This window comes from Numida meleagris, chromosome 2 (genome assembly GCF_002078875.1).
Source record: "Numida meleagris isolate 19003 breed g44 Domestic line chromosome 2, NumMel1.0, whole genome shotgun sequence".
NCBI classification, from domain to species: Eukaryota; Metazoa; Chordata; class Aves; order Galliformes; family Numididae; genus Numida; species Numida meleagris.
This window is the reverse complement of record NC_034410.1, coordinates 95,144,997-95,161,122: the sequence shown is the minus strand read 5'-3', so window position 1 is coordinate 95,161,122 and position 16,126 is coordinate 95,144,997. Positions and strand designations below refer to the sequence as shown.

At 41.1% G+C, this 16,126-nt stretch overlaps 1 protein-coding gene across 5 annotated transcripts in view; it reads right to left on the bottom strand.

Moving 5' to 3' along the window:
- FAM210A (family with sequence similarity 210 member A) overlaps positions 4,137-16,126 on the bottom strand; it is a 17,376-nt gene continuing 5,386 nt past the window's right edge. For 2 of the 5 annotated variants that reach the window (XM_021386167.1, XM_021386166.1), the window contains exons 2-5: positions 10,598-10,710; positions 9,116-9,613; positions 7,425-7,536; positions 4,137-6,051 (exon numbers count right to left, since the gene is read on the bottom strand). In XM_021386167.1, coding sequence (XP_021241842.1) covers positions 5,752-6,051; positions 7,425-7,536; positions 9,116-9,564 — 861 coding nt within the window. In that variant the 5' untranslated portion in view covers positions 9,565-9,613; positions 10,598-10,710 and the 3' untranslated portion in view covers positions 4,137-5,751. The remainder of the gene's footprint in view (positions 6,052-7,424; positions 7,537-9,115; positions 9,614-10,597; positions 10,711-16,126) is intronic. The other 3 variants (XM_021386169.1, XM_021386168.1, XM_021386171.1) reach the window with 2 other exon arrangements.

Sequence of the window (16,126 nt, the reverse complement as noted above, 5' to 3'; positions counted from 1 at the left end):
TCCCTTCCCTTCCCTTCCCTTCCCTTCCCTTCCCTTCCCTTCCCTATATTTTTTTATTCCAAAACAAGCCTGTGTATCCTCCCCTGTGTTCCCTTCTCTGTAGTTGTCCAATCAATTGCTCAAACTGAAACCCAAACTTAATGCTACGTGTTGCCCTGTGGCCTTATGAAATCAAGATGTATTCTTTCTACTTAGAAGATCATCTTCATCAAAATAGCCAGATAATTGCCAGGGGATAATTACAGCTCTCTAATTATTATTGTTGCTGACGGTAAGTGATGAATAAGGACAAATGCAGCTCAGTGCTCCAAGCCGATACCCAAGGGGAACACAGTCAGAAATGCGTTTTGACGAGGATGGTCATATGAGGACAGCAGTGGCCCAGGAGATGATGTGGCAGGTGCCCTGCTGGGCTGCAGTGGGCTGCTGGGGGACAGCAGCTTTCTCTGCTGCCACCACGTGCTCCTCCAGCACCTCCAGCCCTGCCCCCCAACAGGCAAGAGAGGGGAAATCTCTCAAAAATATTTTCTCCAATTGCTGGAGCCTCACTGGGTTCTGGGTGTTCTAGTTAATGGGAAGGTGAATATGAGTCAGCAGTGTGCGCTGGCAGCCCCAAGGGCCAACTGTACCGTGGGGTGCATCAGGCACAGCACTGCCACTGGGCCGGTGGGGGGGATTCATATGATCACAGAATGACTAAGATTGGAAAAGACCTCCAAGATCATCCAGTCCAACTGTCCACCAATATTTCCACACTAAACCATGTCCCTCAGTACCACATCTAAATGTTTTTTGAACACCTCCAGGGACAGTGACTCCACCACCTCCCTGGGCAGCCTGTGCCAGTGCCTCACCATTCTTTTGGAGAAGCAATTTTTCCTAATATCCAACGTGAACCTCCCCTGGTGCAACTTGAGGCCATTCCCTCAAGTCCTAACACTAGTTACAGAGGAGAAGAGGCCAACCCTACCTCACAACAACCTCCTTTCAGGTAGTTGCAGATAGCAATAATGTCTCCTCTGAGCCACCTCTTCTCCAAACTGAACAATCCCAGTGGGCTGTCCCACTCTGCTCTGTGCTGTGCGGCCTCACCTCGAGCACTGCATGCAGTTTGTATGTGAGATAATATAATAAGGGCATAAAACTATTAGAATGTCTGAAGGAGGGCTACAGAGTTGGTGAAGAGCCCAGAAGGCAGGATGTATGAGGAGCAGCTGAGGTCCCTGGGTGTGCTCAGCCCAGAGCAGAGGAGCTGAGGGGAGGCCTCATGGCGGCTGCAGCTCCTCACAGGGAGCGGAGGGGCAGCGCTGAGCTCTGCTCTCTGGGGACAGCAACAGGGCCCGAGGGAACGGCATGGAGCTGTGTCAGGGGAGGGACAGCTGGGGGTTAGGGAAAGGTGCTGCACCAGAGGGTGGTGGGCATGGAACAGGATGCCCAGGGCAATGGGCATGGCCCCAAGTGCCGGAGTTCAAGGGGCTTTTGGACACCACTGTCAGACATAGGGTTTGAATTTTGAGTGGTCTGTGTGGAGGCCAGGAGTTGGACTTGATGATCCTTGTACGTCTATTCCAACTCAGGGTATCTTATGGTTTTAGGATTCTCAGGCCATGCTTCCCCATCTAGCCTGTATGCTGTGTGGTTGAAGAGTACAGACCCATGTGTTTATGGCCAGAAAAGCCAGAAGGATGGTCTCTGCACCCATGAGGACTGTGTGGTGAGTTCTCCTGGATCTGCTCGCAGCCCAGTCAAGGACGGGGATGTGGGTGTGCATGGTCCCTGACTGTGGGAAATCCCATCCCAAGTGGCCTGTGAGTGTCAGCTTCTCTCTGAGCTCCAGCCTCTATTTCGGCTGTGACTTTCTCTCTGGCCCCATCTGGGGCTGCAAATTTTACTTCAGCCCAATCTTTGACCACTTCTTCAGCTTCATTCCGACCTTGGGTCATAACTTTGCAGCAAGCTCTACTTTCTACTGCCATGTTGGCTACAGCCCCATCATGGGCTACAGCTGTGACTCCATCTCCATTTTGGGCTGTGACTCTGGCCCAGCTGTGGGCCATGATTTGGACTCCAGGCTTGCTCGGGCTTTCACTTCAGTGCTGTCTCCATTTCAGGTCCAGCCCTGTCTTGTATTATGATTTTGGCTCCAGCTCCGTCTGGGGCTGCAAATTCAACTCTGGCGCTATCTTGGGCCACTGCTTTTGCTCCACTCAGCTACCAGGCCATCAGGTTGGCCCCAGTCCCTGCTCAGGAGACTACTGCAGCTTTGGTCCCTGTCTGAGCAGAGACTTTGGCTCTGCCTCATCTCAAGCCCTGACTTTTGCTCCAGCCTGATACCAAGTTACTGCTTGGGCTGACTTTGGCTCTGTATTGGATTGCAACTTTGGCTCCACCCTCTGTAGGGGCCCTCATGTCTATTCTGGCCTCTGGTTGGGCTTCTCTGACTTTTGCCCCAGCCCCATCATCATGGACTGTGCCTTCAGGACCTGCCCTGTCTTGGTCTTGATTGACTGATTTGGCTCCAGCCCCCTCTTCAGCAGTGACTTTGCATTCTACCATTGCTTGGAGCACAGCTTGTGCTCCTGTCTGGATTGGGTCCTCCTGTCTTTGGCTCTGTCACCTGTCTGGGCTGTTACCTTGCCTCCAGTCTCATCTCAGGCTGCTGCTTCACCTCTAGCCTGCTTCTGGGTTAGCAACTTCTGCCCAGGAGGCTACTGCATCTCTGGCCCATATTTTGTCTGCTTCTTCAGATCCAGCCCCATACCAGACTATGGCTTCGGCTCTGCCCCCCATCTCTACCTGCATCTTTGTCTCTGGTCTGATATTGAGCTGCAAATTTTACTCCAGCTCCTTGGTCCATAACTTCTGCTCCAGCCCCATTCCAGGCTGCAGCTTTGGCTCTAGCTGCAGCCTGATATCATATCAGGCTGTGACTTCAGTTCTGGCCCCTTCTGGGATAAGGATTTAAACTCTATTCTCTCTTCTGACTATTACTTTGATACCATCCCTTTCCTGAGCCACTATTTCAGTACTGGCCTCCGCTTGGACCTCTACTTTGTCACTGGCCTAGAACCAGATTGTGATTTCAGTGCTAGTTATCTCAGTGCAGGACTTCAGATCTGACCCCATCTCTCTCTGTAACTTCAGCCCTACCCCAGTCATAGGTCATGATTTAAGCTCCAGCCACCATCTTGGACCTCCATGTTTCAGGTCTAGCCTGAAACTGTGCTGCTACTTTAGCAACCAACTCACTGTGCAACTTCAGCTAGGCCTGATAGCAGCTTGTGACTTTGGCCCCGTATCTGTGGCTTCATTTCCTGGGCAACGCCTTCAGTCTCACCACAGGCCACTAGTTGTACTCTGGCTGCTTTTTGGGCTGCCACTTTGGCAATGCCACCACTCTGGGATTTAACTCTGGCTCCAGCCCCACCACAGGCCTTAACTTCAGATCCAGGCCCTCCTTGATTGCTGCTTCGGCTCCTGCTTGACATACACACAACTTCATTTCCAACTCCTGCTCCAGCAGCCACTCAAACCCCTCATATTTATCCTTTTCAGCAGCAAAGTCACTGTAATGCACTATAGCATTGCTATATATAAGGAGAAAGAAGGGGGAAACTGAGTAAGACACTAAAGCAGCAGTTTCTCTGCTGCCTGTATGGTGGCAGATGCTTTCATCGTGGTCCCGCCCGATCACTGATGGTTCTGGACAGGCAGAGGGAAACACCTCCCCCTTCCAGGGGCTGAGGCACAAAACCCTTCTCTTTCCCAAGCCATGGCACCTGCATCTCTATTCCTTCTATGCTGCCAAATGCACCTCCTGAGGCTGCTTCACATTGAGCGACAGTGCTGTTACATGTGTGCCAACTGTGGGCAGCATAGTGCCCCTGCACAGCTCCTGCCCAGTGCAGGGAAGAGCTGAATCACAAGAACACAGATGTCCCAGCCTCTAGGCCCAGGCCACACTCTGCACAGTGCAACACTGCCTTTTTTTCCCCCTAGTTTTCCATTTTCACAGGTTATGTCAGAAAAACACGTTCAAGGACAGTAAGGAACAGTACACTAAAAGAGAGAGGAGGAGGAAAAGTGTCTCTTGACTCCAATTCTAAAGTAGTGCTCACCTCAACACTCTCAAGAGCTTGCATTTAGAGAGAATTACTTTTTAATAGTATTTGTCAGAAACGTGGCACTTTACATCTTCAGGACACTGAATATACAATGATTATTCCTCACAACATCCCTGTGAGGTAGGCGTTAAGATTGCAGGTTACCATTTTGACACACGGACAGAGGCAGGGAAGTATGCAATCAATCCTGCACAATTGAGTTAATGAAGTTCAGACTGAACATGGGCAGGTTCCTGGTGACGTCACTGAAAAAGAGTTGGGCAGAAGTGATACTTGATCAGTTATTTTCTTTTACCTTAGCCAGTTAGAATGCTTAGGGTCCAACTCTGCTGCTTTACCTATCTATCTCCCTGCAAAAAAAGCCAAACAACCAAAAAACCAGTAACCTTTGTTAAGCAAAATACACATGCAGAGATTTACTAGGAAGTGAGGTCTGTTACCGAAATAGGAAAAAAATCCACTTCAATTCAGCCTAAAATATGGGTAGAACTAAGAGAGAAGCTTGCCGGTCTAGTCGAATAGAGCAGTTTCAACTTCAGTCCTTTCAGCATTTCAGCTACGAACAAGTATTTGCTTGATGTAAGAAAATGTAGAGTGAAATTCTGGTAGACTGTGATCACTGTCTCAGGAAAGCTAAACTGTTCTACAGACATCTGAGGGATTCCTGGATAGGAGGAGAAACTTTGAGATTTAACTCTAACTTTCCATGTATTTAAAAAGTTCCATTAGCACACCTATTATTTCAGTAAACCTCTCTTCTGGATTTTTTTTTTGTTGTTGGTATGGGGCTACCATGAAATAGAACAGTTTTGTAAACATCAACATAATAAAAAAAACCCTAGTTTTTAATATACAATTATTGATTCATTTTAATCCCTTTCTACTGAAAATCAACTTGAGAAAATGACAGTATACTTGACCAGTATGGCTATTGTGATTAACTCATCTTCCTAGAGTTTTCAGTTGAGATTTCTGAAAAGATGCACTTCCCAAGAAAGGTTTGCAGTAGTCCCAACCTGTAAACTGTCATAGATCAGCTGAAGTCCACGTAGCTATTATAAATTCATTCACACTGAGTAACTAACCCATTTGTTTCTTCATGTGCAGTATCAGTGACAATGGTCTGTCTCCAAGTTGAGAGATGATCACGATTAAGGAGGTCTGAGTTCACAAACTTGGAAATACAAAATAAGTTTTCTTCCCCAGGAGAGAAATCTTCATTCTCAGTTATTGGAAGATTCAGTCTGAGAGAATAATGACTGTGCACTAAGATGGAAGAGTAAAGCAGTGGCTTTCATATGAAACCATCTTCATTTTGAGGAGAAAAAAAAAGGGAGGGGGACGGTTGGGAAGAGAAGTAACTGTTAACACTATTACCACTGGATATGAACTTCTCATCTGAAATTTATTTTTGCTTCTATAAATTGAAATTTTGTCACAGTTTATCTCTCCCAGGAAACTTTAGCCTTCAAGAATATACATAATTTGATATCCACAGCGAAACTGTAATCTGCAGACAAAAAAACACACAAAAAAAACGAAGAAAGCTCAGAAGTGCACTTTGTATCTCCTGCCTCAAAAAAAGGTTAAAGTGCTAGGTTACGTATCTCCAAAAATGAAGCATCTCTTAGTCCTTTATTTTCTTAAATGAAACTTTATCTTTGGTTTCTTGTATCTTCTCTGTGATTTTATCCTTTGTTTCCTCCATTTTCTCCGTAATTTTATCCTTTGTTTCCTCCATTTTCTCCGTAATTTTATCCTTTGTTTCCTCCATTTTCTCCGTAATTTTATCCTTTGTTTCCTCCATCCTATCTTGTAGGTATTCCTTTACTGGTGGTGGTGTGGACATGTAGCCGCTCTTACGCAGATATTTAACGGTGATGGATGTTCCTCCCAAAGTCACAGTGTATCTGGCAGGAGTCGCAATCTTAAAGAAATCAAGGAATACACCACGTGAATAAAACAGGACAGTATTATCATGCAGAAGGTATTTTTGATATTAAGAATGTTCCTCGGCCAGTGTCAGATACTAAAAATATCTTCTGTTTATTAAGAAATAAAACAATTTACAGTGCACGCTCCAGAAATGCATACTTCCTACTTAACTATCCTTCTGACAAACCAGTACATGCATTAGAGTTGTATTTTAAAAAACCTCCCTGTGCAGCTTGTAGAAAGAGCATTAGCTGTCTCAGAATGCAACTCAGAACAGCCAGTACATGAGCACTGAGCTATATAAACAGAGAAGAAATGCTAACAGGGTATGCTTTGAATTCTGAAATCCACAAGAGTATAGGTATCTAACTTAAGTCTAGAATTAGGACCTCCTTACAGAAAGCCAGAGCTAAGAGAGATCTTAAGAGGTCAGCTAACCCAACGTACAATGACCAGGTTTGTTATCCTAGAAAGTTTAAACAAACTTGTTCTTTTAGAACTTCAAAGATTGATTGATGTATCATCTTCCCTTTGCAATTTATTCCAGTGCTGTCACGTCTGCCAAATCTCGCATCTATAATAAAATCTCTGTATTTAACCGCATTTCTTTATTGATCTCTTTCAGGCACAGGAGTAATTGGCAAGAGTAGTGCTTTCACATTTTGTTGGGAGTGGGGGGGGGGGGGGGGTCACAACGTCCCCATCAACAGAGAGATACGGGGTTTTAGGCGGCAGGGAGTGGGGGGGGGGGGGGGGTAGAGGGGGCCTTAAAAGAACAGATAAGCAGCACATCACGTCTGGAAAGAAAACCGATGAGTGGCATTCAAAGCAAATACATTACCTTGTTTTTGTATTGTCTGACATATTTCTGGCTCCCTAAACACAGACTTAGCACACGCAACAATTAAATGAGACCCAAACCTGAATCTAAGTAATTGGATTCAAGTGGACAGTGAAAGTACTTGACAACAATGGAGGAAGACAAACCAATTCACCCTCTAGGATAACAAAAAAATCCACCTACGCTTATCTGGAAATCATAAAGCATTTAAAATTTACTTCTTTATCTCTGTTAATTATTTCAGGGATACAGAGGACTAGCTTAATTGTAATTAAATCTCTGAGCAAAGACAATCATCCTGCAGCAAGAAAGTTATTTTAGAAATACAGATAGACTCCTTAAAGGAACACAGAGCCCATCCCAACTTGCATGTGATTATTCTTATTACAGAAATGAATGCTGAAATATGTCTTAACTATCAAAAAGAGAAAACAGCATTAATTTTTCCTGATACAAATGAATAAACACTATTTATTTAACTAGGCAAGACGTAGAGCTCGTTTACAAACCATTAAAATACTTACTTTATACAATGCATACGCAGTTAGTGCATTTCCACTCTGGGAATTTTTCAGGATGTCTACTATGCTGTCTGGTAAGCCAATCAACTCTAGGAATGGAACAACATTCACTCCTCTACCAAAGAGAAAAAAACTGAAAATGAATAGGATGGCACGTGAAACCTGAACAGTGATTTACAGCATCATTTCCATTCTTAAACTCAATCACGCAATCTTCTGTTATTTGATAGCAAAATATGTTTTCATATAAACAATGCACTTATGTTTTTGTACGTGTCGGTAAATTAATGTGTTGCTTTTTTTTTTCCCCTTTCAAAGTTTCAGACTAATCTGCAGCAGTTACTAGAATCAACAAACCAAAGGCCTAATTCCAGAGAAGAAAACGGAGATCTATTATGACCTAAAAGACAGCGTTAATCAATGTTATTAAATAAACCACCATGGTTTAGTCTTGTGCCATGAGCAGTCATTCTGGAAGTTATTTTTCCACTTCAAGAGAGTGCTGCTCTTGTAGCATGACAAATCAGAGTTTTGTTATGATTAGTTTTTATTAAATATTTCAATTGCTTTCATCTGTTAAATATGTATTCTAGCAGCTAACCTAACCATTTCAAGAAAACAAATCTGAAATGTCTGGATGTGAGTATCGACTTGGATTCATCCAAAGCAAAATATTTTTAATAGCTCTAGACCTTTATTCTTCCAACAGGAGCTAAATTTAGAATGACATTTGGATCTATAGCTCCTAGAAAGGGCAGTGATGCCAGTTGGTTAGAGTAACTAAAACAAACACTTGTGTGGTAGGGCATTCTGTTGTCAAAGCCCCATCCTTGCCACCACAAATTGTATATTTAATAATGGAACGCATGAAACAATGACAAGACTAGCAATCCAGAGATAAACATTTACTTATATTTAGCAAACCATTTGCACAGACAACACTCTTTCATCTGAACTAATAACTCCTAGCTGATATAGTTGTTCTTTGTAATAAATGCCATTTTCCAAAACATTACCTGTTCCACACTAAAAAAACTAAAGTTAGAAATATGTAAGGTTTTTTTTTTTTTTTGGCCACACAAATACTTAATTTTCCAATTAAAAGTCTGGGCTACAGGAGTAATTTTTTTTCCAGTAGAGGGAAGGAAAGACAGGAAGCAGGAATAAAAAAGGAAAGATGTATGTTTCGTGAGGAGCTCAGAGTGAAGTAAAAGATTCCAAAATGCAGTGATGGGAGACTAGGGATGAAGGGCAATGGAAGTGGTGAAACATTCTTCAAATCCAAAGACAAATAAAGAACAGGTCTATGAAGATTTTTACCTCACAACTCAACCAGGATTCCAAATTTCTACTTATATTTTGTGAAAGGTTACTAATCATTTTAATGCTGTTTATATCCATGTATATTTTGCGGACATCTACATTCCTGCAAATACTACATTTCCAAATGTAACAAATGCATGTCTGGTTTACAGCAGTCACTGTAAAAGCAAGTTATAAAAGCAAGTAAACAAGGCTCTTGTGAACCCGATATACTTTCAGTATTGATCTTTTGCTTCAGGTAAAAACGTGGCTCATTTTCCTATCACGTACAGAGGTGCTTTCTAACACAGCATAATAAATAATGTCCTTTCACCTGTGAAAGTCCAGGGCAATTCAACAGCAGTATTACGTACTGCAACGAATCTACTTACTTCATGGCTGCATAGTAGAAGGATCCAAACCACACAGTGGAGGTCACAAGATGAACGGGAATCATGACTTTACCATACTGTTTAAAAGTTTTCTTGAACCTTTGAACGAGACTAATTGATTTGTCTTGCAATGGATCAGGATCTGAAGTATCTGACTCTACAGGGCTCTGTTGGTGTGCTTCAGTGGCTGAAGTCAAAGGTTCTCTCTCTTCTGGTACTTTCCTGGGAGTGTCTGCTGGCTGCGATGAAGCAGCACTTCTCTTTGAGGCAAAGAGTGCCGTACCCACACGAAGACATCGTTTAGGAGGGTCCGATGCCAAAATCACTTTGCATCTGACATTAGATGACACCGACGGTCCTTTTAAGCCCTGAAAGACACCAGTGCGAGGAAAAAGCAAACACATCCCGTGGGCCAGCTGAGAAGCAGTATGCAATACTCTCCTTTGCATCTTGATGAAATGGGGCTGAGGTTTCCGTAGAGAAGAAACAATAGGGAAACTGTAAACAAATTTCATTTCAATTAACTGATCTGTAATTGCTCCAATGTTACTTCATGTTTACATTTCATTTTTTTCTGTTCTTCTACTTCAAAAGGTTTCCCTATCTTGCTTCACAGAAACTGTTACCTTCTAGAATTAAGCAAGTCTTGTTAGATTTCACCTCTTCACCTCTGAAATAAAATATCCCCTTCATACCTCACACAGCTAAAATGCTCATTCTGCTGTCTGAAAACATTTTTAAGATGTTTAGTGATAACTACTGCTTTATCTGCACAATATGGCACAGCTGTTGAAAAGTTAGCATTGAAACTTCACTTTTAAGAGTAACTGATAGTTCAGGTGATACTTCCAACCTACACAGATGTAGTAAGACCTTAATGAAGTGCTTTGGTGATAGTAGGATGTTCTTAAAGAGATATTACACACAACAATTAAAATTAGTTATGCTATTGAAGTAAGAGTAAAAATTCATAGTTAGGAACAAAAAGCCCTTGTAACCTCAAATATTACAATTCAAAGAGCATTTTAAAACCGCAGATAATCCACTTAGCCTTATGATTTATCAGTTACTCTTGAAAGTTCAAAAGAATCACTGCAAGGTTCTGGATAAAACAAGACAGGAATTTTGCTTGGTATGTATAGTAACTTGTAACCACAAACTACTGAACAACTAACTTTCCTTCCCACCAAAGAAAAACAACACTAACTGATTTTATATAACTAATGCCACCTAAGTCAGTTATGTTACAACAAGCAAATCTTCCTGATGTTTTTAGATTCGTAACTATCTTAATAAACCTTGATGCAAACTAGAAATCACTCAAGTTTAATTTCAACTCCACTGTCATCTTTGCATCTCCTTCACCTGTTATAGCCTTTATATATATTTTAATCAGGTTTTTTCATAGCTAAATCATCTAGGTTGTTGAAAATGATAAATAATTCATAATATAAACCGAAGTTAAAAAAAACTCATACATACCCTTTACCGCTTTTCAAATATGCAACAAAAAGAATTAGATTTTTATCTTCAAAGTTGCTGCTCTTCCACTAGTTTCCACCTTTCAAATACGTGTCTTGAACATACTGACAGCTCTGCCAAAGGAGAAAAAAGACACATTTAGAGAAATACAAAGAACAGCCAAGAGATGCTGTTCAGATCTGTGGTCAGCCTGAAACCTTGCTTACTGAAGACGTACCCGCACAGTTTCCATTTTGGACACTGACAGCCCAATGGTAGGGTTTTTTCCTTGCATAATCTGAAAGTTCCTGAACTGTGTATTAGTGTTTCCTTCCAAGTTCAAGGACTTAAAAAAAAAAGTTAAAATTCCCCTTAATAGGAGGAAGTGATGGGGGTCACCACCCTGTGTTCAACACTCATCAGTGACTGGCTCATTGTGATTGGTAAATAAGTTGCAAGAACTCTGCTGACGGAGTTCAGTGCGCTACATCTTGAAACTTGACAATAGTCACAATATCACAGCTGGCTGAAAGCAGGAAAAAAAACAGGATCGCTGCCAAGACTTGTGCCATTTTTGTCATTCCTTTATCTTCAGATGGACTTGGAGCGACTTGGAGCTCACCAACTACAGGGTTTTTCTCCAGAATGCAAGACCTGCCTGATTAAAGGGAAGTTCTCTGGAGTAGATCCTGAAGAGGTGCTGAACCTTGTAGGCACATGTGACAGTACACTCTAGCTAACATTCTGAGGACCATCTTAACTTTTTGCTTCTCCACTTTAAAAAGCTTTTTGTTAAATACTTTACGTATAAGGAAAGGTTTAGATACAATAGAGTTTACATTTGAGAAAATAAAACAGGCATTTCAAAACAAAGTTGGAAATTTCCAAGAGATCCTACTGTTCTATAGGAACTTGTTTTACTTTACATATCTGACCACAGAAGAGACTTTTGAAGAGTACGTTGAGGATGATGCTAATGGCAAGTAGCACTCTGAGCCTATAGGAGGAAAGTATTATATCTGCAATGGATAGAGTAGCATGTAGGAAAGGCAAATTAGTAACACAGCACACACCTTATAAATTGACTTTAAATGAGTACTGTTAAAGGGGTGATGGGTACAGCTGCTCAATTGTAGTATTTTAATTACTTCGCTCAGCACTGCAAACAACTCTTAAACAGGACAGACAACTCAAAGCGTACAACAGAGGTGTCTGGATTTCCCAAGAAATGTGGAACTGTAGCTGTTTCATCCTTCCAAAACACAACCAGCATACAGAGCAATCTATCTTTAAGATGCGATTAATGAAAGGAAGTTCCTAGGGTCCTGTACACTCAATATGCAGCAGGAAAAAAGGTCAGCTTATGGATTTGAGGCATAATTTCATTCTCTAAGTACAATATTTTCCTTAATAATAAAATATTTAATAAAATTAGCTACATGAGTTACACAATTGCCCCGTAACTTCTAGTTTTCAAAACCCCTCAGATTCTAAGACAGTAATGCAAACGTCATCCACAATGGCACTGGATAACTTCTGAGAAGTTCTTTCCTAATTTTATTGGATTTCATTATTTGTTTTCCATGCTATTGCATGAATCTGCAAAGGCACAGAGAAGGAGAGAAGCTAAAACCTTCAAATATCGAGGTGGAAAAGCTAGTGGTGTACTGTACAAAAACTGGGAAGGTATTTTAAAGCATCTTAGTTTTTCCATTAGCTTTATCTTAAATACGTCACAAGAAAAAAGAATAAAAAGAACAAATAAACATGGAGATGTCTAAAGACAAATGCAGTTGTTCTCTGCTGTAAGAATCTCATGCGGGCAGTAACTGAATAGATGCCAGTAAAGCAAACTATGAAATTAACACTTCTGGGATAAGGTCTCTTCTGGGCGGTCATGTTCTGTTAGCTATTTAGTAGTACCTCCAGCTGGCAGTAAGCTGAGCTGAAGAGGTCTTGGCTGTTCAGGATACACTCCTGGTTGAGATTCTTGGACATCCATTCCATTTCTGAAGGCACGTCTGTCTCACGACAAGTTATTAACAAGCCCTCTGACGTAGAGGGAGTGGCTCCCATGGCCTCTTGAGTGTAGTTCAGCTCCTCATTACAGTACCAGGGGTTTTGCTTAGGCAATTTTTTTACTTGTTATAATTTAGATCAGCTTCAGAACAAAACTGATGTACTGCAGGAGCAACCCATCTCTATTTGCACTGTGAAATCTTTGCCTTCCGGTGATTACTAAGATGTAGAGATTAGACTTGCTTTTGTTTCTGAGGACAGCAGAAATTCAGGATGTCACAGAGATGGCTTTGGATACGTGCTAACATGTTAAGCAAACCAAACAAAACCTCAACAAACAGGGATCTCTGGAGAATGCACAAGCGACAAGCCAGACCAATACAGGTACAGCAAAGAGTGCCGGGGATATCTGCTTCTGGAAAGAGAAATCATGCCAGAGATAACGTCAGATGAAGCTTCCAATTAGGATTATTCATATAAGAACAGTTATCCTATCAACAAGTTTTGAGCTACCAGAGAAAATAAAACCTAAGAATGGCAGTGGATTTAAGATGGCAAAACCTTTAGTCTAAGATCTTTTCTAAAAGAGGTCAGAGAACATCTGAGGGAACTGACACCACAGTATACACAAACTACACTGGTTTATTTTCTCATTCCACAAGAAACACTCTGGACACAATATGTAAATACAGATGAATTTAAAGCACTCGTTCTGATAGTGCTTAAAAACAGCACATTAATTATACCACAGGAGAGTTCTCAATGAAAAATCTATGAGCTTTTTCCACTCCCAAGATACTGTTCTATGAAATCAGAAAATTAATTTACACTCCTATCAATTTTAGAACAAAAAACAAACAAACTCTGAGGACTGTGTGTTGCACACACAGAAGAATTTGGAAAGGACACAAACGTTGTTTTCAGAAATCCTTTGCAGTTCACGTTTCAGATTGCATAGAAAGCAAATGTACAGAGATCTCATTCAGTTCAGTTAATAAGAAAACCTCTACACTGGTTACATTTTTAACTTGATACAATGATCATTACAAAATATAACTTGTTTTAAATTTAAATTTGTTTGCGAATTTACTGGCATTTTAAGCTAAAGGGAGCAATGCAAACAAAGTCATGCTGTAATTTATTAAAATCTTGCTGAAAAATATCACTTCAAAACAGTGCAAGGGTAAACTTCTGTAGACAAGTTATCCTGACACCTTAGCCCCATTCCACCTCCATCATGCCTCACCTCTATACTTTCCTGTAGCAAATGCTGTGCTCTAATTTTTAAATTTATTGTATTCCTACAGTTCAATACCGATATAAGTGCAGACTTATTTTTTTAAACCCCTATTTTATCAAACTGCTATAGCTCTTGTTCAAACTTAGGACTGTTTTTGGTAACTTATTGAGGTCAAGAAAGTAGAACAAACTCTCACAAAGAGGGTCCCTATAAACATGGCAATCTCTACTACTGCAGTCTTCTGGGCATTGATAAGTACAACCAAAAGTAGGTTTTTTTTGGTAGGATCGAAGTTCTTGCAGAGCTTTATGAACTCTGAACGTTGGATTCACTCATTAAACGAAGCAGGAGAACCTAATGCAATGAGTGTGATAAATTATAGACCTGGAATGCTAAACAGATGTCTTAACAGCTGATCTGCATCCAGTCAATGTGACAGTAGCATTCCCATTCTCCTGCATATGGAAAGGCGTTAGATCTCAAATTTGCACACAATTGAGCATATCCAAAGTGTGAATGTCCTATCCACCTTCTAAAAGAATATTCAGCTGCTTTTAGTGCTTTCTGCTCCAGACTATTTAGTACATTATTTTATGTTTTAACCCTGAACTCATTCAGCTTCGCAGTGCTGAACATCTTTGCTGGGTTCCCTCATTCTAAAGTTTCACTCTGCCCTCTACTGAATTTTTACAGAAGTACATCTCTTGAACTAACACCACAAAAGGTTTCTGCCCTCCTTTCCAGCAAGGGTCAATCTCCTTCCTATTTCAGGATAATACAGTAACTTTCCCAAGAAACCCCAAATAGCTTCTTTCATCCTTGAATCTTTCGATAAATCCTTAGTTCAGGCCCCTCAAAACACTGGTGTTTTTCTTTCAGGATGAGAGTTCAACTAGAGGGCCATCAACACATGAGTGGGTGGAGTGGGCGTGGGTAGGTCTGCCCAGCAAGAGAAAGCTTCTAAGTAACTCAAAGGCTCTGCAAAAGACAATGCACATAAGCAAGCTTCACGTAGAACAGTTTCTTGCATGTCTTTGAATTCCCTAAGAAAAAAAAGACAAAACTGAACTGCAGCTTCCTCAAGCCCTCCTGCTATTCCTAATTTGGATTCTAGTAGACAAGCTCATTTTCAGATTCATAATCTTCCCAATTACTCAGGACTTGATTGACATAAAACTTAGATCATTTTTAAATTAAACAGCTCTTGGAGTTGGAAACAAATATTTGGTCTTATTTTGAAAGGTGTAATAAAACAACTGGAAACACACTGCAGATACTGTCACCTCCACTAGAACAACTGGTACTAAATCAAATAAAGCTCAGCCTTTTTGAACAGGCAATAACAAAAGCGTTTAGCTACTCAAATACTTTCTTTTAACTGACTGTAAAAGGCATTTATTAAGAATATGCTTAAACTTGGATCCTAGCATCAACTTTGTGCAACCTTCTCCCTCATCTTGCATTGAGGCCACCAAAACTGTTTCCTTTCTGTCTGTGATAAATGCCATTTTTGCCACCTCAAGTCTTCGCAGGTCTCATCTCATTGTTCCTTGTCCCTTCTCTCCCTATCCCAACCGTAGCCAACAGTACCAGCTGTAATGAAATTGTTACCTAATGAAACCAGCACTAAACCAAACCCAGTCCTCTGTCTCCCACCCAAACAACTTCAACAGGAACAGAATCCGCAGTGGAAGCATCGAGTTCAAGACTTTCATTCTTTCAAGCTGCACTTTTTTCACATTTTCAAACACTGAGGAGCTGTCATTTTCTCCTAGCGAAAAAAATATATATATATATATACACACACATATATACAGAATGATCATCTCTCAGCAGAATTACTGTTGGCAGACATTCACTTCCACTGTAAATCTTTTCTAAATATTCAGAGTAAGTGTTGAATTCTCTGTTGTGAATTCAAAGTTGTCCATATGGGGAAATATGTGTAGGATCAATCAGAAAATCTTGAAAAATTATGTGTGAAGAGGCTGATCATAACATTTACAGAACACACACATGCTCAAAACCACATTCATCATCATAATTTTTAGTAAACGCTGCTCCCCACATCTCTACATACAAATGCAACCTGTTCTTATGACAAAAAGTATTACTTTTGTTAAGGTTTGGATAGCTGAATGGATAAACTTTCTTCGCCCGCTACTCAAGTTGGGCAGCACCTTTTACTTAGAGGCCATGACTGCTAACATTGCCAGCCATGCAACCAACACAGTGACAGCATCTGCAAGTGTCTGAAAGAGCATCAGACTCACAGAGCAGTGATGTCACTA